Source organism: Symphodus melops (genome assembly GCF_947650265.1).
Source record: "Symphodus melops genome assembly, chromosome: 15".
Classification (NCBI taxonomy): Eukaryota; Metazoa; Chordata; class Actinopteri; order Labriformes; family Labridae; genus Symphodus; species Symphodus melops.
In genome coordinates this window covers 10892304-10914212 of record NC_136705.1, presented here as the reverse complement: position 1 = coordinate 10914212, position 21909 = coordinate 10892304, and the positions used below count along the sequence as shown (strand labels likewise).

General features: G+C 40.0%; 2 protein-coding genes across 2 annotated transcripts; both read right to left on the bottom strand.

Annotated features, from left to right (window-relative positions):
- Positions 1 to 1508: 1508 nt before the first annotated feature.
- rab1ab (RAB1A, member RAS oncogene family b) lies at positions 1509 to 12047 on the bottom strand. The gene is made up of 6 exons (XM_079363524.1): positions 11529 to 12047; positions 6958 to 7030; positions 6510 to 6605; positions 6268 to 6363; positions 5208 to 5339; positions 1509 to 2741 (listed from the first exon to the last, which is right to left on the bottom strand). Exons 1-6 carry the CDS (start codon positions 11540 to 11542, stop codon positions 2541 to 2543), a joined length of 612 nt encoding a protein of 203 aa, XP_079219650.1. The 5' UTR covers positions 11543 to 12047; the 3' UTR covers positions 1509 to 2540.
- Positions 12048 to 13646: 1599 nt separating this feature from the next.
- Positions 13647 to 20772, bottom strand: cep68 (centrosomal protein 68; the record flags this gene model as incomplete). Its single annotated transcript, XM_079362328.1, has 6 exons — positions 13647 to 15266; positions 15391 to 15487; positions 17940 to 18062; positions 18198 to 18370; positions 18912 to 19098; positions 19693 to 20772. Coding segments are annotated over 6 exons (1854 nt in total), but the record flags the coding sequence as incomplete, so codon positions are not given.
- Between the last annotated feature and the right edge of the window lie 1137 nt (positions 20773 to 21909).

Genomic DNA, 21909 nt, shown 5'->3' with positions numbered 1-21909 from the left:
GACTGCAGATATGTTTCACGCCAAATCTAATATTTCCCGCGAATGTTGGTTACATATGTGCATTAGTGTATAATTTGCACAGGTGCTCAGGTGTTATATTAAATAAATGCCTTGAATGTTTATAATATGGCAGCCACTTGATTAACGTTTTAATATGATTTTATGATATAGAATTTTATAGTTATTTTTTAACGGAAATATTATTAGAATAGCCTATTAGAAAATATTAATAAATACATAAGAATATGAAAATGTTCAAATCTATCTGATGAGAAATTGTTTTACATTTTTAATGTCCGTCCATGTCCATTTATTATTTACCTTTTGGTATAAAGGCATACGCCTATACGATGCATACAACCTATTCAGTTTTAAATAATATTAATTTAATTATCAATGCATGATTATAAATGTTTTATTGGACAGTTTAATGATTGCTTGAACAAGTGTTAGGATTTAAATCAACAATAGTCACGTAGGCTTTTTTCTAAGGCGCTTCATTGAGTTGATGCCACCATTGCAGTTTCTTCTAGTGGCCAAAAGAGGTCCGTATTTGTCTTAGGCTACATGAAATCGCCTATAAACATGCTTTTCGTTACTTAGTCTGCTTACATCCTATACCTCTTCACTTGATTTCCTGTCATTGTTATTGTCTACTATTTCCAGCAATTATTCCCATGTTGTCTATTCCTTTCATCATATTTATTATTTGTAAATTTTCTATATGTATTTCTACATAATTTCTCCCCCTTCTTTGCCTTCTCTTTTTTTCTTTCTATTCTATCTTTCACTCTACTATTTTCAATTGTTATCTCACTCATTCTTGGGTTTATCTGTATTTTCTGTGGCTGTGAGACCTGATAACTCCCGTACAGCGTTGTCCATTTTGACTCATCAGGATGTTTTGCGACACGTTTGCTGCTGCACGTGCAAAACAAGCAAAGCCCCAGGAGCCATGGCATGGTATACCTTTAATGCAGTCTTTTCCCCTGGTAATCAAAATAGACTCGATCTATTCATTTCTAGATCTTTTAGAAGTGTTTTAAGGACATTGTGCTATTACATATACTGCCTTATATGTTAATATTTGATCTTGGTGGTACATATAGACAATTTCATTTACTTAACATTTTTGGCTATGTAACGCTATACAAAAGCTCCATATTGCTATTACCGGTTTCACTTCCACTAGTCATTGTTACACAATGGTTGAGAATTGCTAGTTGGCGTAAGGGAAGTCTGATTGAATGGGGGTCAGCATGTTCCTTGGCGACATGTTTAATGCGACATTGAAAACACGTTTCAGAAAATAACACTAATAACTTTGTTTGAAGCTGTCATGTGTTCAATGAAACTTCATCTAACAGTTTGGGATAGCGGCTTTCTAGTTTGAGTTTATACTTGCACAAAAATATAAGGCCATTGTTTGTGCCCCAACCTTTTATTAAGCTATACAATAGAGCACTGTTCTAACATTCTTGTCCAAACAGCACACAATGGTGTATGAGTTCCTTTCAAACTGGATTCAGTTGCCTTTATTAAGAAAACAAGAGAACATTGTATTTTATATATGCAGTTCTGCACTGAGATTACACAGCAATTTGCAAACAGACCCTAGTTAACCGGCAGTAGATTTGCCAAATGAATCTAGAATAAATAATTTCAACAGATTTTCTACACATCTAATTAAGAATCGCAGAAAGGTCCTCTCATTTCATACAGTCTGGTAGTACAATATTTATTTTCAGTTGAAGTGTTACATGTTGAGCAACAAACTTACAGTTGTCTTCAGCCACAAATTTAATGCAAAGATAAAAGTCAAGACTATCCCGATGAAGTACTGCACACTAACAAACTGGCAAATCAGATGTGACATAATATATACATAATGTCTATGTACATATACAGTTGCACTTGACTTTAGATGCTGGACTGTGATACACTGCTGTGCACAAGTTGGAGAGAAAATTAAAAAAAAAAAAAAAACATCTTCAAATTGGGCAGACCGACAGACAAATGCTGATATAAACAGCAAAATAATCACTGAGGAAAAGAACCACAGAAAAAAGCCCATACAAACAGAAACCTTAATGAAACAGATTCATTTACCAACCCCACAGTAGGAATGCAGAGAAACACGCACACAATTCTCACACACAGAAACACACATTCTCTCACACACGGTTCTCATCGACCTGTGTTCAGAGGGCAAAACAAAGGTTGTCTCTGAGAGGTCTGAGATTAGGGTTGATGGGGTGTCAGGGTTTAGGATGATCGCCAATGTGTAGAATTAATCATCAATAACAGGACTGTATGACAAGAAGGATGCTTTATTTGTTTTTGGTAGTGCGGCTATATTATGTACAGTACAAATACAGGCAACTTCATCTTGTTGTCACATAGACATGTTGTGAATCATGTCTTCCCTGTCCTGTTCGGTTGTGATGGGGCTTTGCTTGGACACAGTGGAGTTTGAGGGGGATAGCGGCCAGGCCGATATGCCAGCAGACGGTTTCGTGGGGGTTGAAGTGGTTTCTCTCTCAGCAGCATCCTCCTGATGAAGGCTTGACAGTAGTGCCAGGGGTCAACTTCACATTGGACTTCTCCCCTCCTCCGGCTGTGGCCCCAGGGCCCATCCTCTTCTTGATTTCAGCAGCCATGGTCATAAAGGCCTGCTCTACATTAGTAGCATTCTTAGCGCTGGTTTCCAAAAAGGGGATGCCAAGAGAATCTGCAAACTCCTATACACAATATAGACGGACAGAGGAAATGAGTACAAACATCTGTTTTCTATTGTTTCAGAATGAAAAAAGTAAATTAGGGTTTGTTTTCCCTATGAAGAACAATATCACTCTTTGTTACATTAAATACTCTACAGTGCCTGTCACTACTTTAACTCAAAGGGCGGTGTCTGTGTGTGAAGTTGGAGGCGGCAGGGTGGAACAGAGCCAAGGATGTACAGTAGGTATGGAAAATATTCAGAGCCCTTTAGATTTTTCACTCCGTGTCATTGCAGCCATTTGCTAAAATCAAAAAAAGTTCATTTATATTCAGTATTCAGACCCTTTGCTCAGCATTAAGTAGAAGCACCCTCTTGAGCTAGTACAGTCATGAGTCTTCTTGGGAATGATGCAACAAGTTTTTCCACACCTCGATTTGGGGATCCTCGGCCATTCTTCCTTACAGAGTCTCTCCTGTTCTGTCAGGTTAGATGGTAAACATTGGTGGACAGTTTCAGGTCTCTCCTCAGATGCTCAATTGGGCTTAGGTCAGGAATCTGGCTGGGCCAGTCAAGAATGACGCCACTCCTTTGTTATTTTAGCTGTGTGCTTAGGGTCATTGTCTTGTTGAACCTTCGGCCCCGCCTGAGGACCTGAGCACTCTGGAAGAGGTTTTCTTCCAGGTTATCCCTGTACTTTGCTGCATTCATCTTTCCTTCAATTGCAACCAGTCGTCCTATCCCTGCCACTGAAACACACCCGCATAGCATGATGCTGCCACCACCATGTTTCACTGTTGGGATTGTATTGGGCAGGTGATGAGCAGTGCCTGGTTTTCTCCACACATACCACTTAGAAATAACGCCAAAAACTTTAATCTTGGTCTCATCAGATCAGAGAATGTTCTTTGTCATAGTCTGGGAGTCCATGTGTTTTTTTGGCAAACTCTATGCGGGCCTTCATGTTTTGCACTGAGGAGAGCCTTCTGTTGGGCCACTCTTCCATAAAGCTTCGACTGGTGGAGGGCTACAGTGATAGTTGACTTTGTGGAACTTTCTCCCATCTCCCTACTGCATCTCTGAAACTCAGCCACAGTGATCTTTGGGTTCTTCTTTACCTCTCTCACCAAGGCTCTTCTCCCACAATTGCTCAGTTTGGCTGGACGGCCAGGTCTAGGAAGAGTTCTGCTCGTCCCAAACTTATTCCATTTAAGGATTATGGAGGCCACTGAGCTCTTACAAACCTTGAGTGCTGCAGACATTCTTTTGCAACCTTGGCCAGATCTGTGCCTTGCCAGAATTCTGTCTCTGAGCTCCTTGGACACTTCCTTGGACCTCATGGTTCTCATTTGCTCTGACATGCACTGTGAGCTGTAAGGTCTTATATAGACAGGTGTGTGCCTTTCCTAATCAAGTCCAATCAGTTTAATTAAACACAGTTGGACTCCAGTGAAGGCACAAAACCAGCTCAAGGAGGCTCAGAAGAAATGGACAGCATGTGAGTTAAATATGAGTGTCACAGCAAAGGGTCTGAATACTTGTAACCATGTGATATTTCAGTTTTCTTTTTAAATAAATGTCTACATTTCTGGGGGTTTTTTCTGTCAAGATGGGGCGCTGACTGTACATTAATGAGAAATAAAGTGAACTTTTTTGATTTTAGTTAATGGCTGCAATGAAACAAAGAGGGAAACATTGAAAGCGGTCTGAATACTTTCCATATCCACTGTGTGTTTGAAGTCTCTGCTGAGTGTTCACTCTCACTTCTGCTGCAACACAGTAATGTAATATAAACCCATACACCAATATTTCAGGTTGTAGCTGTTACAAAAATTTTAACTACATTTAAAATAAAATCATATAATTCAAATTACATCAATTCTGGTTCACACTCTGTCATTTGCACCCCACACCTGAGCTGGTGGGGGTGGGTGCCTTGCTCAAGGGCACCTCTCCACCTACCATACCAACTTCCTTATTTTTGTTCCGCATCAGGACTTAAACCGGTGACCCTCCGGTTCCCAACTGAAGTCACTATGGACTGAGCTACTGCCGCCCCCACTTACAAAGTGTAAAGGCCTAGTGTGTCTGTATTTGTGCAGCAGCAGCTGTGACGGTTGAAACAGCAGAGTTAGTGCTTAAGCATGCAAAAAATACATTTAAGAAACAACTATACAGCAGTCAGTTGGGTCTATGCTATTCGTCTTTATACTCTTGCTTTGGGTCATAATATGGCTTCCCTGAGAAGTCCAACTTAAACAAGCTTTAGGCTAGCCGGCTTTGCATCTTTTTTGGGTGACCATGTGAGATACAAAGTCTTTCAATAATTCACTCCTCTCTACTAAAGCAGTCAAACATATATCGGAACTCAGTCTCTGCAGGCAGAAAGGATACAGCACAGAGAGGGGGAAAAGTGAGAATCTAAGTAAACAGGCATGGAGTTCAAATGCACTGCCTGTTTGTGGCTATCAATACCCAGGTGCTTTACCTTTGCTGTTGTGTAATCCACCACCTTCTTTGTCGTCAGGTCACACTTGTTTCCAACCAATAGCTTGTTGACATTTTCACTGGCATAGCGGTCAATTTCTTGTAGCCATTGTTTGACATTGTTGAAGGACTCCTGAAAACAGATAAACATTAGCTCCAAAGACCATCTGCTACATGGCACCGGCAGCTTTCACAGAGACAGCTAAAAGACATGTTTAATGCAACATCAAGATCGTTTTAAACCAGAACAAAGACCTTATACAGAGTTGTGTCTAGACCTGCTCTTTTTGTGCCTAACAACATGTGCAATGAATTGCTACACAAATGTGTGCTATGCAAACATAGACCGATTGATTGAAGTTGTGTTTGAAGGGAGTACCAATGGAAGAACATACCACAACATCAAAAAACGTCTCTACAAAGGTTATGGACCTGTTCACAGGTATTTGATACAATTTGGAGGATTGGATTTTTTACCAGTTCAAATTTTTTGGATTTTAAATCAATGTAGAACAGTGTGGCTCCAGAGATTTTGACATCTAGAACATGCATCACACAAGCTAACCTACATGGGGAACCTGTGGTACATTTGTCACACGTTAGTTCCCTGGTTGTTTTTACAAGCAAATTTATGATCATGTTAATACGACCGCATGCCCTGAACTCATTTTGTAAAAACTGAACTATGACATCACAGCTCTGTTAACTCTTTCTACATTTCAATGTAAAACAGATTCTGGTTTGTAAGGCCTGCTTAGTAAAGTTATGGCACCTACATAAAAAAGCAAGATAAGATATAGAGATGTGACTGAAAGCAATAAGTGAACATTAAAGTAAATATTGTCATCTGACAGAGTTCCTGACACACCTGGCTAAAATGAGCAATAGTTCAGTTTCATCCATTTTATTATATAAGCTGCCCAATCATATTCTAGGTATATTTATAAAGTTACACCATGAAACAAATTAAAATATCTTTCTGAGGTCAAAAAAAAAAAAAAAAAAAAAATCTAATTTCTCAACCAACAAACTACACGTTGGAAATGTTTGGTGATACTTGCCTGATCTGTGACATCGTACACTACAATGATACCATGAGCACCTCTGTAGTAGCTGGATGTGATTGTACGAAACCTTTCCTGACCTGCTGTATCCCACTGTCAAAGGAAAGAGATGGTTGTTAGTTATTTGACTTGACGGTTTTTTTGTGCTCCCCTCATAGAAAAACACATTTAAATGCTTCCTCCTTTATAAGTTCACCGCATGAATCCATGATTAGGACAGCGTACAGTGGGTTACTTACGATCTGAAGTTTAATGGTCTTTCCATCTAGTTCTATGGTTCGTATTTTGAAGTCCACACCAATAGTGCTAATGTAACTTTCTGTGTATGTGTCATCCTACAAAGAGACAGAGAGGAAAAGTTTTTTGGTTTTTTTTCCACACACCCTGGTCATTTCCTGCTTCAATGTGCATACACATTACACAAAATCAGTCAGTTCCAACAGTCAATGCTAACACTACAGAGGGGGTTTCTATGGTTTTGGTACTCTGGACGTTTGTAGTTAACAAACTTGGAGGATGTGAAAATTAATTAGTTGGTTGGTTAACAGCAAGAATTGGGATCGATACTGCTGACTGACTCAAACCACCTTTCAACAGTCAGTATAAAATCACAACATAGTTAAAGACTGCAACTGACTCCTGCTACTGGGAGACATTTTAGTGAATGCACTTTTTTGGGATACTTACTGCAAATCGGAGCAGAAGGCAAGACTTTCCAACCCCAGAGTCACCGATCAGGAGCAGCTTGAATAAATAATCACTGTGAGGGAGGACAAAAAGATAGTTAGAGCGTGTAACAAATTGTTAACAAAGTCAGAAAGTTATAGATTACCCATTAAAACCACAGGAATGGTGACCACAGCTAAAGGCCTAGAAACACAGAAGTGAGGATGGTGATCTCCCGATGCTCAGCATTGCAGTGATGGGCCTAATACTTGCAACACATTCTTTGAATTCACTACAACTTCAGTTAAGTGCAAATATGTTCCTCGAATCCGTGTGCATCATCGGTGGCTGAGAGTCTTTCATTTATCAGGGAAGGAAACTGTGAGGACAATGAACTGTGCTGAGCTCAGGAGCTTTTACAGGAGGAAGTTTAGTAAGCCAGCCGATCATGTGACTGGACATTTGAAGCTAGCTGAAAGGGCCAGTTAAAAATCCCATAAAGAAAGACATTTTCTTGGCCACAGGTTTTACCTCTTTGTCTTTTAAAGTCAACTGTTCACATTTTTAAGCTGGTACTTTTCTGTCATTTTAAAACAAACCGAGTTCCACTTTTATTTCCTGAGCTTAAGTGTCTTCTCCCACAAAAGTCCACGCTCTCACACTGCTGCTTTCCAATGACCCAGATAGAGCATAGTCAGAGTGGAATGAGCAGCTCTCAAAAACCATCACACTTATGTAGAGCTTGTATTCAGACAGCCCAAGCAACTAATACATTATAAGGGTATGGGATCGATGCTCAATTTGTTTTGAGTCATTGCAATTCAAATCAAAAATGAGTAAGCAATTGTCTGAGTAGTGTTTCAAAGAAGGGTCTTCATCACTTCTGAATTTTCAGATAGAGTGGATCGATGTATCTTGTGGGTTCTTGTTAAATAATGCTCCGTTCTGATTTTCAAAAAAAAAAAAATGTATTGAGGCAGGCATATGACAATGCAAAAGGTAGGAAATTTCCTATTACATTAATATAATCCAGCCAAACACTGTCTTACTAAAAGGCGGGTCTGGATTGCCCGCAGCTAGCATACAAGTCTAAACTCCATCCCGCTCCACTCATAAGTACACCCAAAAAAACTAATTAAGCAACATAAGAATGATCCTTCACTTCACACACGTGCAGCACTATCTGTTTGTGCAACTAAACAAACTTGAAACAACCAGCTTTGCCTGTCTAATATTTAGTTTGTCAAGATGTGCTTGTTCTGTTCCATTGTCCTCTACAGCACTACACTTTTAAAGAGCCTAAGTGCAGATCCAGTGTCCTGGTTAAACAACAAATACTGCTCTTTTCTCAATTTCTCCAGACTTCTTCTGGATGGTATGATTCATTGATGTGAAATAAACAAATATGTGGGATAACAAATATGTGCTATCCTCTGTTTTGAGTAGGAAGCGTTAAAATAAGATAATCCTTTATTCATCTCGTGAGTTTGTCCTGATAGAGGGCTCGAGACTAAGATTAATCTTGAGGCAGTTAAAATTGACTCAAAGTTGTCAAGGTTCACATCAATACTCTGAAAAAATGAATCACAGCGATATCGTGAACATCAGCAGGTGTAGAGCAGAGGTAGTTGTAACAAGCAGGTGTCATCATGGCAACTGTGAAACCAAACCGTACTAACAAGCAGGTCTGGAGCCTCGCTTGACCAAACAAGTGCAAAGAGATTAAGAGGTGCATGAAAAATTAAAGGTATCTTTTCTCATAATTTGTCTTTAGTCTGATTTTGTGAAATAAATCACGACAGACTTTTATCGTTAAGCCAGTATCAGGAATCGTATCGGGAGTTGAGGGAATCGTTGCATCCCTAAGTACTAAACATGCTGTATATTATTTCAGGTTCCCCCTATAGCATGCTATCAATCACATATTCTTAATGCATAAACAAACTAACCCTGCAGTTAAATACACAGACTAAGTAGTCTGATGAAATCCATTTCCTTATTTGTGATGTATTTAATGTATTTTTGTATTTCTATGTTTGGCTGCTTGTTGTCTGTCTGAAACTCTATTTTTGTGTTGCTGCTTGTTATGTCCAGGACACTCTTGAAAAGGGGATTTTTAATCTCAATGAGTTTCTCTTCCTGGTTAAATAAAGGTTATAATAACTATCTCTCTTAAAGAAAACTCAAGTATGAGAGAGATGTTCCTAACTACATTTCTTCCTACATAATTGTAGTACATCAAGTACATTCTCAGTGTGACAGTCAAAACAAATAATACATGACAATTTGAGTGCATTAATTCTCTCTTTACCTTTATATTTGCAAAATGTTTGGTCTTCCCATGGCAACACAAGAACAGACGGCACTCACTTTATATCAACAGTGTTATCTGTTTACAGCTTGTCTAACATTTGTTGCAAATTCTTGTTTCAGAATTAGTATTTAGGGAAATAAAAGGGCCCTTGAACATTTCTGAATATGAATCTTCTTGAGTAGGCATGAAACAAACTCAGGCTTAGGGTAATGTAGTTAGCTGAGGTGGGCCATGTCATTCTTCACCAGAGGGCGATTACTGAGTAAGCTAATCTGTCACAAACAGCAGAAACCAAATTAAGTCAGCTGACAAAACAAACAACAATGTTGGCCTTTCAAGCAAATGCCATGGTAGCTTTCTTAGTTGAATAAAAAAAGAAATGTTTAATATGGCAGCAGATAAATCAATATGTGCAGACTGGACCCAGTCCCCTTCACACTTAAATCATGAGTGAGGTTTATATCCCTCACTGGCTCTCCCTTTCCCACCAGCCTCCTCTTCTCACTTCTGAGTTTGCTTTTTGAAATAAAATAAATAAACAAATAAAATAAGACTGCTTCTTCTTTTGGAACAAAGTTTAACAGTATTTGGTGGTTTTTTGAAGATTCCTGTAGGAAATAGGGCAACTGGCAAACAGCGGTTGAATATGCAGTTTGGTCACGTTCATGGGCCTTGTTGTAACTATTACATTCCAGTAATGCTACACTAACAGTGTGATATCAGATTCAGTAATACCTTAAAATGTACAGCAAAGAAGCATTGAACAGTGAACCTTCTGATTTAATATCTCCAGCATCAATACTTATGATAGCAGTTTTCAGTTTTACAATTTAATCCTCCAACATCATCCGAGCCTGAAAGTCGAGCTATTATCCTGCCCTGCCTTCTTGGACGACCTCAGTTCCTCTCCATCTCATTGTAGTACATTCCAGTCATTCTCTGCTCATTCAGCTTGTGACTGTGAAACAATGGCCTACCTTTTACAAGGCTGCCCATCTAATGCTCAATAGATATCTGACAACAACACTATGTTGACCAAAACCAAAAATATTAAAAGTTGGAATCGAAGCATGGAGAATAATCTTTTTTTTTTAACCCTACACATCACAAAACATGTACATCCAATGGCCATCCCTCCCCTTACTGTTGTCTCTTCACCGTGGTAACAACTTCAGAAAAAAACACATTTCCCATTGATAAAAGAAATTCCAGCTATTCAACAATTGCTTGTTGCATTTGTTGCCCAGAGGTTTGGATAAGTAGGATTACACCCTACTATGCCATGATATAAAGTTAAGACACCTCTCTGCTCTTTTGAAACACACTCTTATTGGGTAAGTAGATCTTAGCCAAGGTGTATCTGGTCCACACAAAAGATGTGAGTAATTATTAAAAGATGAAGTACTGTGCAGAGGCGTCAGAGTATCAATTACTCCAAATTAGATATTGACAAGATCAATATGATTTACAAATAAAATAATTAGTTTTCTACAGAGCACACCATTGGGAACATTTTAGAAATAAATAGTGAAGACATGTTAAGAGCCTTAGATTGCTCAACGCTGATGTGGTGAAATCGGGGCTTGTCCTACGGCATGTGACCTACACATGACTAAGAGGCAGTCTCACCACTACGAGACCATATGACTGAAAACTGAGTCACGCTAATAATATAAGATAATGTGTAAAACTACCTGGACGTAAACAGCGGATGGTCGATCCAACACTATGCATCATAATTTTAATAATAGCGATATAAATATAGCGTTAGAGTCAAAACACCGACGAGTTAATATACGTTTTACAAAACAAGTATGGCAACAAACAACCTTTTATCATGTTCATTTGGAATTTAATAATTATTTTGAATCCTTTTATTATTGCGTCATTAAGGAAAATAACATCCATATTACACCGAAAAGGCAGAAAGGTTCACTTTCCAGCTAGCCGTCTAAATTCAACAAGGCACCTTTGTCCAGTCATTATTTACATGTCAGTGTTAAACCTGAGCTAACGCTACTGGACAAACAGCTGGCTGGCAGTGTCCACTCAATGGTGTGTGAAAATGTTTTTTTTGCTGTCAGTCGGCTCTCGAGTCCACTGATGTTCATAAAACGTCCACAGTATCGCTGAGGAAGGTGGACATTAAGGCTAATGTCAGCTGATGTTAGCCGCTAACTTAGCTCAACTGCTAATATTAAGTTGTTTGCCAACCCTTACTCCTTGTAAGCTAATGGCTAAGCATAGCTAGCACACTGTTCATAAAGATAATACTTACTATTCGGGATTCATTGTTGAGTCGTTAAATAGTGTATCCTCTGTCGTCAAACGGCTCCTTTTTTCCTATCCGTAAATCAACCGTGCTGTTAAGGTAAGAAAAAGGAAGCAGAGGCTAGCTTACACTGCTCCCAAAAGTACGGCCGGCTAGTTGTTTCTCGGTAAAAAAATCCAAAATGGCTGCAAGTCCAACCAGGAAACAGCTAACATTAGCCAGCTGGTTAGCAGAGTCAGGAATAACACAAGATATGTCCCTTGCTATTACGAATGCCTTTCCTTTTTTAAAGTAATAATATCAGCTGTTACCGTAGCCCTAACCGAAAGCGAAAAAAAACAGACGGTGTTGGTTAATTGTTTGGCTAACCGGAACCGTTCTCTCCTTTTTGTTGAATGTGTGTCGCTACCGCAAACTGTCAAGCCAAGGAAGGATTACGTCATTTAGTGAAACGTGGCAAAAAGGAGTCAGGTAGTGCCCCGTGTCAGATCATGCATAAAACATGAGATCCGGACACTCCCTTCGGCATAAATCTATAACAACAATATGATGTACAATTTGCTTATGCTATGTCGGTAAGGCTTTTATTTACAGTGATTTAAGTATAATTTCTGTCCTCCTCCCATTTTAATGAGCCTGATACATCCTGCATACATGCCCTGTATTTAAATTGACAACGTACATTGCTATGCAGATATCATCCGTGATGTATCCAGATATTTTTTAACCTATAGTCCCTAACATTATCTATTAGTGTAAACCGCCATATGTTAACCCTAGATATTAACACAAAAATGCTCTTAACTTAAATTACAGTTAACATGTTGCAATACAACAAAAAAAAGTATAAAACAAGAATTACTATTGGTCTGTCTTGAGGTCATTTTTTATCAATGCCTATGATCATGACTCATCTTGTGTCTTCACTGTTATGAACTGGACGATTGGTACGTAGATCATGTCAGCACCTGCACACACCAGGTTCAATTAGATGAATCACTTGACAAAAGCCAATTGCATTCAATTTAATTTATTTCTATATGATTATGATCCTTCCATTTTTTTCATTTCCGGAACACAGGGAAGTGTTTTGGTGAGCCAAGCCCAGTAGAATCATTCATTTTAGTTATCATTAAGTGTTACAGATCATCAATCAAATAATATACATCTGTCATTCATTATTTTACTTCCTTAATTATCACTATATTTTGGGTTATTGATCCATCGACAATGTGAGCAAATTCTCAACTTGCCTAATTTTGAGAAACTCAACAGAATGCATGCACAGACCTCTGACATGAAGAAGTATAAAAACATAATGAAACACTAAATACATTAAATCACAATTTGTGTCAATGATTTTTTTTGGAAGTCCAGTTTAATATTCTTAAAATTATAAACGGCAACAACAAGCAGTTTGTGTATGTGTTCACAAAAGGTAGGGTTGATGTCCATTTGTCCATGAAGACAATTTATAATTCTACAACAAGGAAACTCTTCTTTTAGAAATGCAGCCTCAAAAACTTGGAACATTTGCAGACCTTGTCCTTTTTTTGTCTCTCTTTGAGCCATATTCCGACTTTCTCCAATCAGATCATCAACCACAAGTACTTGTGTGCTGCGTAGAAGAGAAACAGTGTGTCAGCCTGGTGTAGCCTGGAGATATACAGTTGTCTCAGCCTGACAGAACACGCTGTTCTGTGGTTTGTGTCGTCACAGCCCCAGGTACCACTCTCAGTTGATCATCCACACGTGTTTCTCTCTACGAGGTTTATCCAGGTTTCTTGAGATGGATTTTAGGGGAAGAACCAAATTCCACGATCCCTGAACAGTTACCTTAACAGCCCTCAGCTGGTAACTACAACCCTCCTGACATCAGGTCTGATAGCTACTTCATTCTCTTCAAATGATTTTTGCCCACTCAGAGTTCAGCACCCTTTTACATTGCATGGTGTCTTCCAGAAGTACCCCCTCCACACACACACACACACACACACCCACAATCAGATCAGATTATTAGTCTCTGATGTGTATTGCTCCCTGTAATGATATGACATATAGTAGAAAGAACTGGTCAATAAATATGGGTGGTTACAGGACCAGCAGGTCAGTTTAATCAGCTCTCCAGTTACCCCGAAATATGCATGTAAAACAACAGACACTTTTCAACACAGTTTATTTCGTGACTTACAGTGCAATGATATCTTTTTTATGTAGTAAGCTCACCTAAGTGACAAAAGTGGCAGAAATCTTTAGAGACTGCTAGATCCAAAAGTGGAATATAAAACCAGAAATATCTGACCGGAGATAATCCAAAGAATGTCTTGTTGGTAATTCGGGTGAAATGATGCTTTAACATATTCAAACATGCAAACCTGACATGAATGACAAAAGACCAAAAATGTTGTTTAAGGCTGTGTGTTATGAGGGAACATCAGTGCTCTTTCATGGTAGTAGTATCCTACAGTGCACTACAAAACGTGATATAGAATCATGTCCATCCACTTCTATTCAGCTGCCAAATGATCTGGTTTCAGACTTGGAAAGGAATAAACTTCATGATGCTAGCCTACTTGAGAGTATGAAGTCCAGTAAAATTGTCCAATAAAATTGAGGACATGAGGACATTTACTTCTGGTTAACATGTGTCCTGGGTTATCTGATCACAAGTGGACAGCTCAAAAACATCTGTTCACACCTGGCATTAAAAGGCCAATGCATGTACAGAATGGCTGCTCGTATGTAATTCCCTGGAGTGTCATGTAGGCCCCCAGACACACCGCTCTTTTTTACATTTTGGGGCTCTCTCTTCTATTTTGTCTCCACCTCACCATTCTCGTCCCGATACACCAGTCGGATGTTTTCATATTGAGACGGGGGGCATTTTAGTATGCTGATTTAAGGTTGTAGGCACTGTCTGTGAAATGCCTCTGATTCATTAAAATACTTGCATAAGTTGGTGGTGAGAACAAAACTGACTAGTACATACATCATGAATCCGTGATGATCGATAACACGTGTGATTGTGATTTCGTGATGCACTTATTTTTTTGTGCAGAGTTCATTTTGCATATATTAGTGAATGAGGCCCATTGTGTCTTGGGTTTATTACACTGATCTTCAGGCTCTCCATTTGTGATAGGATCATTTAGGATCCATGTTAATACCAGGTGAAAACAGTCTATTATTCCTGTAAAGGTCTAAATTTATAAAGGCTCATGCTGCTGTGAAAGACAGGCAAAAGGTGTGATAAAAATAGTGATCAGAAGTAGATTAAGTCTTGCAAAAGACCAAAATGGTGAAAAAAAATTGTGCAATTTTAAGGCATTTATGTAACCATTCAGAGTTTAAAATAGAACATAAAACGTCTACCTCAGTTCAGTTAAGAAACTGAACAGACATTGAATGATGTGTGCTCCATCACAAAAAAAACCAACATCTTTGTTTCTTCGTGAAACAACATTGAATGAATGCAATAAAAACATTTTTTGTAAGAACTGAATAAATCTTCAATTAAAAGAAATAAATAAGTGACATAATGTTTGTGCTTTTACAGGGACATGTCCTGCAGTGTGTTCACTAAATGAACCCCTTCAGGGCCAGAGTCCTCCTCTTTGCTCTGCTGGACTGGACTGGGCTGGGTCAGGGTGTCCATGGCAGACAGGATGGAGGAGAAAAAGTGTTCAGAGTGGTTCTCCAGAACTCCAGACTCCCTCTCAATCAACAGCAGGGCATCTCTTAAAACTAGAGGATAATGAATGGAACGAGACGTACAGTGAAATGATGAGATGGATATTCAAGTATTGATTTAATGTTTTTTTTTTTTATATAAAGTTTTATGACAACCTGTCATATATGTATGACTTACATGGAGATGTTGTGTTGATGCAGCTGAGTAGAAGCCGTCCAGTGTGCAGAACACAGGAGACCAGGGGCTGATGGCTGCTCACTTCTCTCTGAAAACTCTGATAATGAGACCATAAGATAGAATGTCAGTATAAAGCCGTTTTCCCAGAATCAGAATTTTTTTTTTATCGTCAAGTACATTTACATATACGAGGAATTTCTCTTGGTGTATTATGCACTTCTGAAAATGATAGACCATTTCAGGAGGACTGCTTCGGATATCCTGATGACCTGGCTATTCACATATGCACCTCACAGTGGGAGACGGGGGTCTCCTGAGGTACGATGTGATGTAAAAAAAACAACTTGGAAGTTGCGGAAGAAGCCACAGAGTCCGTTACATGACACTATAATGAGAATATTTGCCTTCATATCAATGCTATGTGTAGTCCACAAAAAGGACAACAACAACAAAAGAGCAGAAAACAACATACTGGCAAACAGCAAACGTAATGCAGCCTTTTAATTACGTGCAGGTCGTTGTGGTTGTGTGTACATACACTGTGCACCGTGCAGCAGTCACTGCATACAAACGTCACTCCCCCTCCTATTGGCTCGAGGTGATTTCTCTGGAGAATACCTTGAGGCATACTCACATCAGCTCATTTTGACTTGCTGCCGATAAAATACTAAGGGTCTAACAGAAGAAACAAATACAGTACAGCTTCTCCGGGAAATCTCTGGAGTTTTTCAGGAGATTTCTGCAAGTGTGAAAGTGTGCATTAAGAGTAAAGGTGCAACAATTCACTCAGCTCACGAGACGAGGTGATATTTGAACAGGTTTTTTTTCTTTTTAAAGGAAACTTTAATAACAAAATATGACTGGAAAAAATAGTTTCAGTCTTTTATTCTATTGAAAGTCACAAAATGGAACAACAATCTTAGCAGACGTCTCTTCACTAAGCAGACCTTTTCATGTCGATGAAAAATATTATTACCGTAAATTCCGTACTATTGAGCGCACCTGGATATAAGCCGCACCGGCTAAAAATAAGTAAATAAATGTATTTGTACATATATAAGCCGCACTTGATTATAAGCCGCAGGTGTCCACGCTATAACAAGAGCTATTTACACAGACGTAGGCTACCGGTAACATCCGCAAATACTGTAGCGTCCGTACGGACGTTAAAGGACGACGAGAGCGTTCAAATAATAACTTTTAATAACCCGATCACTGTCGGCCGTGACCACGCCGTTTACAGCAGAGAGCAACACATAACTTGCCGTAACAATCCAACTCTCTCCCCCAGCGTTCTCTCATACAGCCACTCAACACGTTCTCGCTGGTGCATTCACTGACTCTCCACATAATCGGAATTATGAACACATTATCAACTACTGACTTTACAACATGAACCGTTACAATACGAAGCCTAGCCGACGGTGTCTGTAACACGGCTGATGAAAAAGATGACCGTAATATATTTCACAAGAAAAAGTCCATCCATTCACTGCCTCAGAATGACTTCATTACTCACTTCCTCAGTCTCTGTTGTCGCTGTCAGTGTCATCTTAACGTGCAGCAGCTCTGTTAGCTTTTTTGACAGCCAGGTCGATCGCCTTTAACTTGAAAGCTGCATCATATGTATTTCTCCGTGTGTTTTCCATCATGAGGGTGCGTGCATGAAGCGCAAAATGACTGATATTAAGATCCGACGTGACGAAGTCAAATGTTTTTGCGGCAGAAGCTCATTGTCCCCCATAAAAAATCCATGCATTAGCCGCACCGGAGTAGAAGCCGCAGTGCTCGAAGTGTGAGAAAAAAGTAGCGGCTTATAGTCCGGAATTTACGGTATGTGTTATTATCCTGTGGCAAGGGGTTCTCCTCACACCCCAAGGATAAAGTGAGTGTGATCGAGAATGGTTACTATGATGAAGAGCGTTACAAGTGGCTCATCACAGAGTCAACAACAGTTTTACAGCACAGTGACCTTTGTGTTTAATTCACAAAAGTTGTGGACATACACTGTTTTCCCTACCAAGTGGTTTTACCTGCCAACAAATCCATGTGGAACTGATCACTTCACTGACTTGTCCTTGGGGAATTTATGCATTAAAAAAATGCAAAACTCTCAAGGAACAAATGGGCTTGTTCTCTTGCTTTTGAACTTTTTTGAAAGAAGGACCTTTTCAGTTTGGTATGTATTAGGTCGGCTAAGGGTATCACTAAAAAACTCAGAAGACACGAAATAGTCACAGAATCTGTACATTGTCCATCTGAATAACGCACTAATGGGTAAGAACTACATTTTTAGTCTGTCTTTAATTTTGGAGACAGCACACTTGCAAAGAATTGCACTGTTTAGCGATTTTTGTCATCATCACTTAGAAGCAACATAATCTGTTCCTTGCATACACAGCTAGTGAGAATAATTACATTTGAAAATGACATATTTTGGACACTTACTACATGATGAGCAAAGTGTGTCAGCAAATCAAATAAAATGCTCACAAATGTGAACATTACCATCTACTGGGACACCCAGTGTTGTAGAAACAGGTCCAAACCTGATACTCAGCCAGAGAGGACTTCACACTTCCTATGTCCACCGTGGGAGCAGCCAGCAGCTCCATCTTCTCTGACATGGCATACAGCTGCTGTATGAGCTGCTGTAGGTGTGAACAGAAAACCTGAACATAACACAGTATTCATTACCGACAGCATCATCACGTCATGCATGGGTTATTAAAAAAGCCAGTTATGATGCTTCATACTGTTTGTGGAATATTGAAATTTGAAAATATCCCACCAGCTTGAGTCTTTACCTTGATGTGCTGCATCAGGGAGTCACTTCGCCCCGGCTCATCCTGGCTGCTCCTCCGGCTGCCGGGCAGTGTGAAGCCAGAAAGCTGCTCCACCAAAGCCTCCACCTCCCCGAGGTTTGACCAACTCACTCCCTGACTCCTCCCCACTTCCTCTGAGACTCTGTGATCCGCTGCTGTTTGACAAAGAATGAACTTTGAATTTTTTGAGTTGTTAGTCCTTTGATTTGCTCAAATTAAGCCCAAAGTAAATGTGAAATAGGAAGTGTACTGTTAGGAAAAACAAATCAGGGTTCTTCTAAAATGTCAATATATATTAGTTTATGTTAATTAGGCATATTTAGAGTGAATGATTTTGGTTGTTATTAAAACAGCTACATGATGCTTTTCTTAACGTCCAAAGAGTCTGCATATAGGCTGTCTCTTGTGTATGCACATATCTAGACCAGCCCTCTCTACAGCTTAGTTCCTATTCATTACTTTATTACTCTACTCAGATCCCTGTGAGCTGACACAAATGCAACAGCTCCTCTTCCATGGGTCCAAATACAGCAAACATTCAAAATATGAAATACAACATAGATCATGTAGAAAACTTGCACATCAAAGAAGACACATGCACGTAAAAGAGAATCGCTGTCATCATGACTGAACCTGAAAGAGCCAAAATGTTTCAACAAGAACATCAATTCAACAGTTAAATGATGAATGGGCGACCTGTCTGAGAAGCACTCGTCTCCTCTCTGCCTTCTTTTCCTTTATTGTTCCCATTCAGTTCCTTGTTTTCAGCCTCTTGTTTTTTTTCAGTCGAGGTGATGGAGGACATCATGGAAGTCTTGCCTGGCCCCAGAGACTCCCAGCTGGCTGTGACAGGCCGGCTCAGCTTGGCTGTCACCTCCTTCACCTGAGCACAGCGACAAATGCTTTCACTTCAAGCTGAGAAACACAAAACCTATGTCGGTTTCTTCACACCCTACACCATTCCCCTACATTTTGTGCGTGGCGGGTGTTAATTTCGGAGCCTTTTTTGATGATAGATTATGTTGTATTTCCTGGTCTCATTAGAATAATGCCGGTTATCGTCACTTGCTTTTCTTGACTCTGACGCCTCCTCCATTTTTCTTTTCACTCTTGTCAGAAACTTTCAGTATAGAGAAGTATTTTTCCCCTTAAAATTAGCATATTTTACTGTTCCCCCCTTGTCTCACTGTCTTAGCTGTTAGCTGACTGCAGTTAAACACTGTTAGTGCAGTCTCTGTCACACAGACACCGGCACATACAGCAACCACCCTCACAACTTCTGCAGGAATTGTCTACTGTAGTTAATGATGGCAATGTAAATGAAGGTTATACATTCTTGTGTGTGAGGCAACGGCTGCTTTAACCACTTTTAAATTCTCTGCTGCTGGATTTATAGACAATAATGAAAGCAATCTAAAAATATTATCTGAAAAAAGTGTGGTCCTTAAGTCAAAGTCCATGTGTGTCCAGCACTGACCTGTCTGGACAGCAGCTGCAGCTCGTCCAGCTGGTCTGGAAGAGGCCAGAACTCCTCGTCCAGCTCCCCACATACATATTTTGACTGTGGGAGAACACTAGTGGAGCGTCTTAAAGCACTGGAGGTGATTGCACTGTACTGATGATGATGAGGATGACCACCCCTCTTGTAAAGATGTATTCCACCTGTGTTTTTAAAGCAGTCCGGACTATCAAAAGACAAACCCACTGGGTCTGTTAGGGAGAGACGACTATCTGAGGGCAGACCTTCTGAGAATTTGGTGGACCCGTGCACATCAGGAGTCCTCTGACCCTCACTAAGAGTACCTCTTCTCCTCCTGGTCTGCCCTGTTTCCAACCCTGACAGGCTGGAGGAGTTACAAAGATAGTCCAGATCAATCCCGGAATCCTGCAGGTTTGGATCTGTTCGGAGCAGAGAGTCTCCCTGGAGGTCAGAGCGATTCCATTGGCTGACCACCTGTCCTGGTTTCAGAGGATAAGTGTAGTCCAGCAGGGCTTCATACTCTCTGTTTGGGTCCCAGCCTGCAGAGTGTCTGTCTGAAGAGGGAGGCGAAGATTTAGGGATGGCACAGGCCCAGTAGTTTGCCTGATGTGGAGACATTGTTTTTTCTTTTGAATGTCCTCCAGAGGAGTAATGTCTGCTATCTCCTCCAACTTCACCCTCCCTCCACCCCAGCCTGAGAGGATTCTGATTGCCACTGGATTTCCCTGAGAGAGGGGTGTAGGTAGGGTGAAGTACAGTGGAGGTCAGTTGTGGTCTCATTGGAGGCTTAAGTCTCTGGACCTCCAGAATGGAGCTTGTAAACCTGCGCTGAGTTGAGCTGCTGCCAGGGAGAGATGAATGAAAACCAGGTTCTTCATGGTACAGCCTGGACCTGAGCTCTGAGACACCCAAGGGTGAGTCTAGGTCTTCTCTAGAAGCTGAGGGAGTTGAGATGTCACTGTGAGACAGTCTGAAGCTCTCTGGAGACACCTGCTCTCTTGCATGGGTTATACAGTTGCTGTTGGTGTGATTGTGATTTTCATCTCTCTTGCTAACACTGAAGTGCTGCTCGTAGAAAGAAAGAAACAAAATGTTACAGTGATAAGTTCAACATCAAGTAACAAAGGCGTGTTGGCATTAAGAAAGTCCTATATGGGTCTGTCATCTGGGTGTCATCCGGGTGTTATGGACACTCCCGTGACTTCTCATTATGATCTCCTGTTTTCTCATGAATACAATTTATTAGAGAAACCTGAAACCTAAAAAATTAACTTCCAAACTTAACTTTCGAGGAAATTTACCGGAAACTTTCCCCCCATTCAGAATCAACAATCTGTTCAACATCCTTTTTAACCAAAGCTGTATTAAAACTTTTGCAGCGATAGCTCATTTCATCGGAGCTGACTAGTGTTTGAATAATCAGGGAGATACTATAAGGTAAGACTTGAAATGGAGTTGTTTTGTCAGTGAGACTCATCCATGAGACAGACTTGGAAAAATGCATCTCAAACATGCAGTATTATTATTATTGACTCTCTGTCAGACCTTACCTTCTCTTTGTGCTTTTCTCTTGTAGTCTTCTTGAGGATGGAGGTTTGTTGCTCTGCAGCAAACAGAGGCTTTCTCATCACATACTGTCTATCTGTCAGATACCTGGATGTGGGCGCCATAGAAACACTTTTGTGCAGCCCAGTTCTGACCCTTTCTCTCTCTGCCAGGTCTCGTTCATGGTCATTTGACGTCAGACTTGAGCATCTTCTGTGTTTGAACTCGGGAAGTTGCGTCCTCCATTGCTGGCTGCATCCCTCTGCTTCCATTGGAAAAGGAGAAGTCAGACTCTCCTGTCAACTACAGAGACACATGAATTAATATATACATTTACAAGACAGTGCTTTTTGTAAACGCAGTTTATTGCTTCTTCCCTATTGTTAATGACTTCTTTTGTTTTGTTTTAATGAAACTCATTGAAAGAGCTGCTGATTTGTGGCAACGTTTTTATCTGTTGTCCTCCCGACAACAAACATCAAGTTGTGGAATAATTAATTATTATAGCACACAATGACTGTATCAGTACATTCCAGAACCTCAAATATAAGAAGGATCAAGAGGATAAATCATGCTTAAATCCAATAAATATATCCCTACATTTCAACCACATCTGAGCTAGGTATAGTGTCTATTCCACTTGATAGGATGTCTCAGACAGACACAACT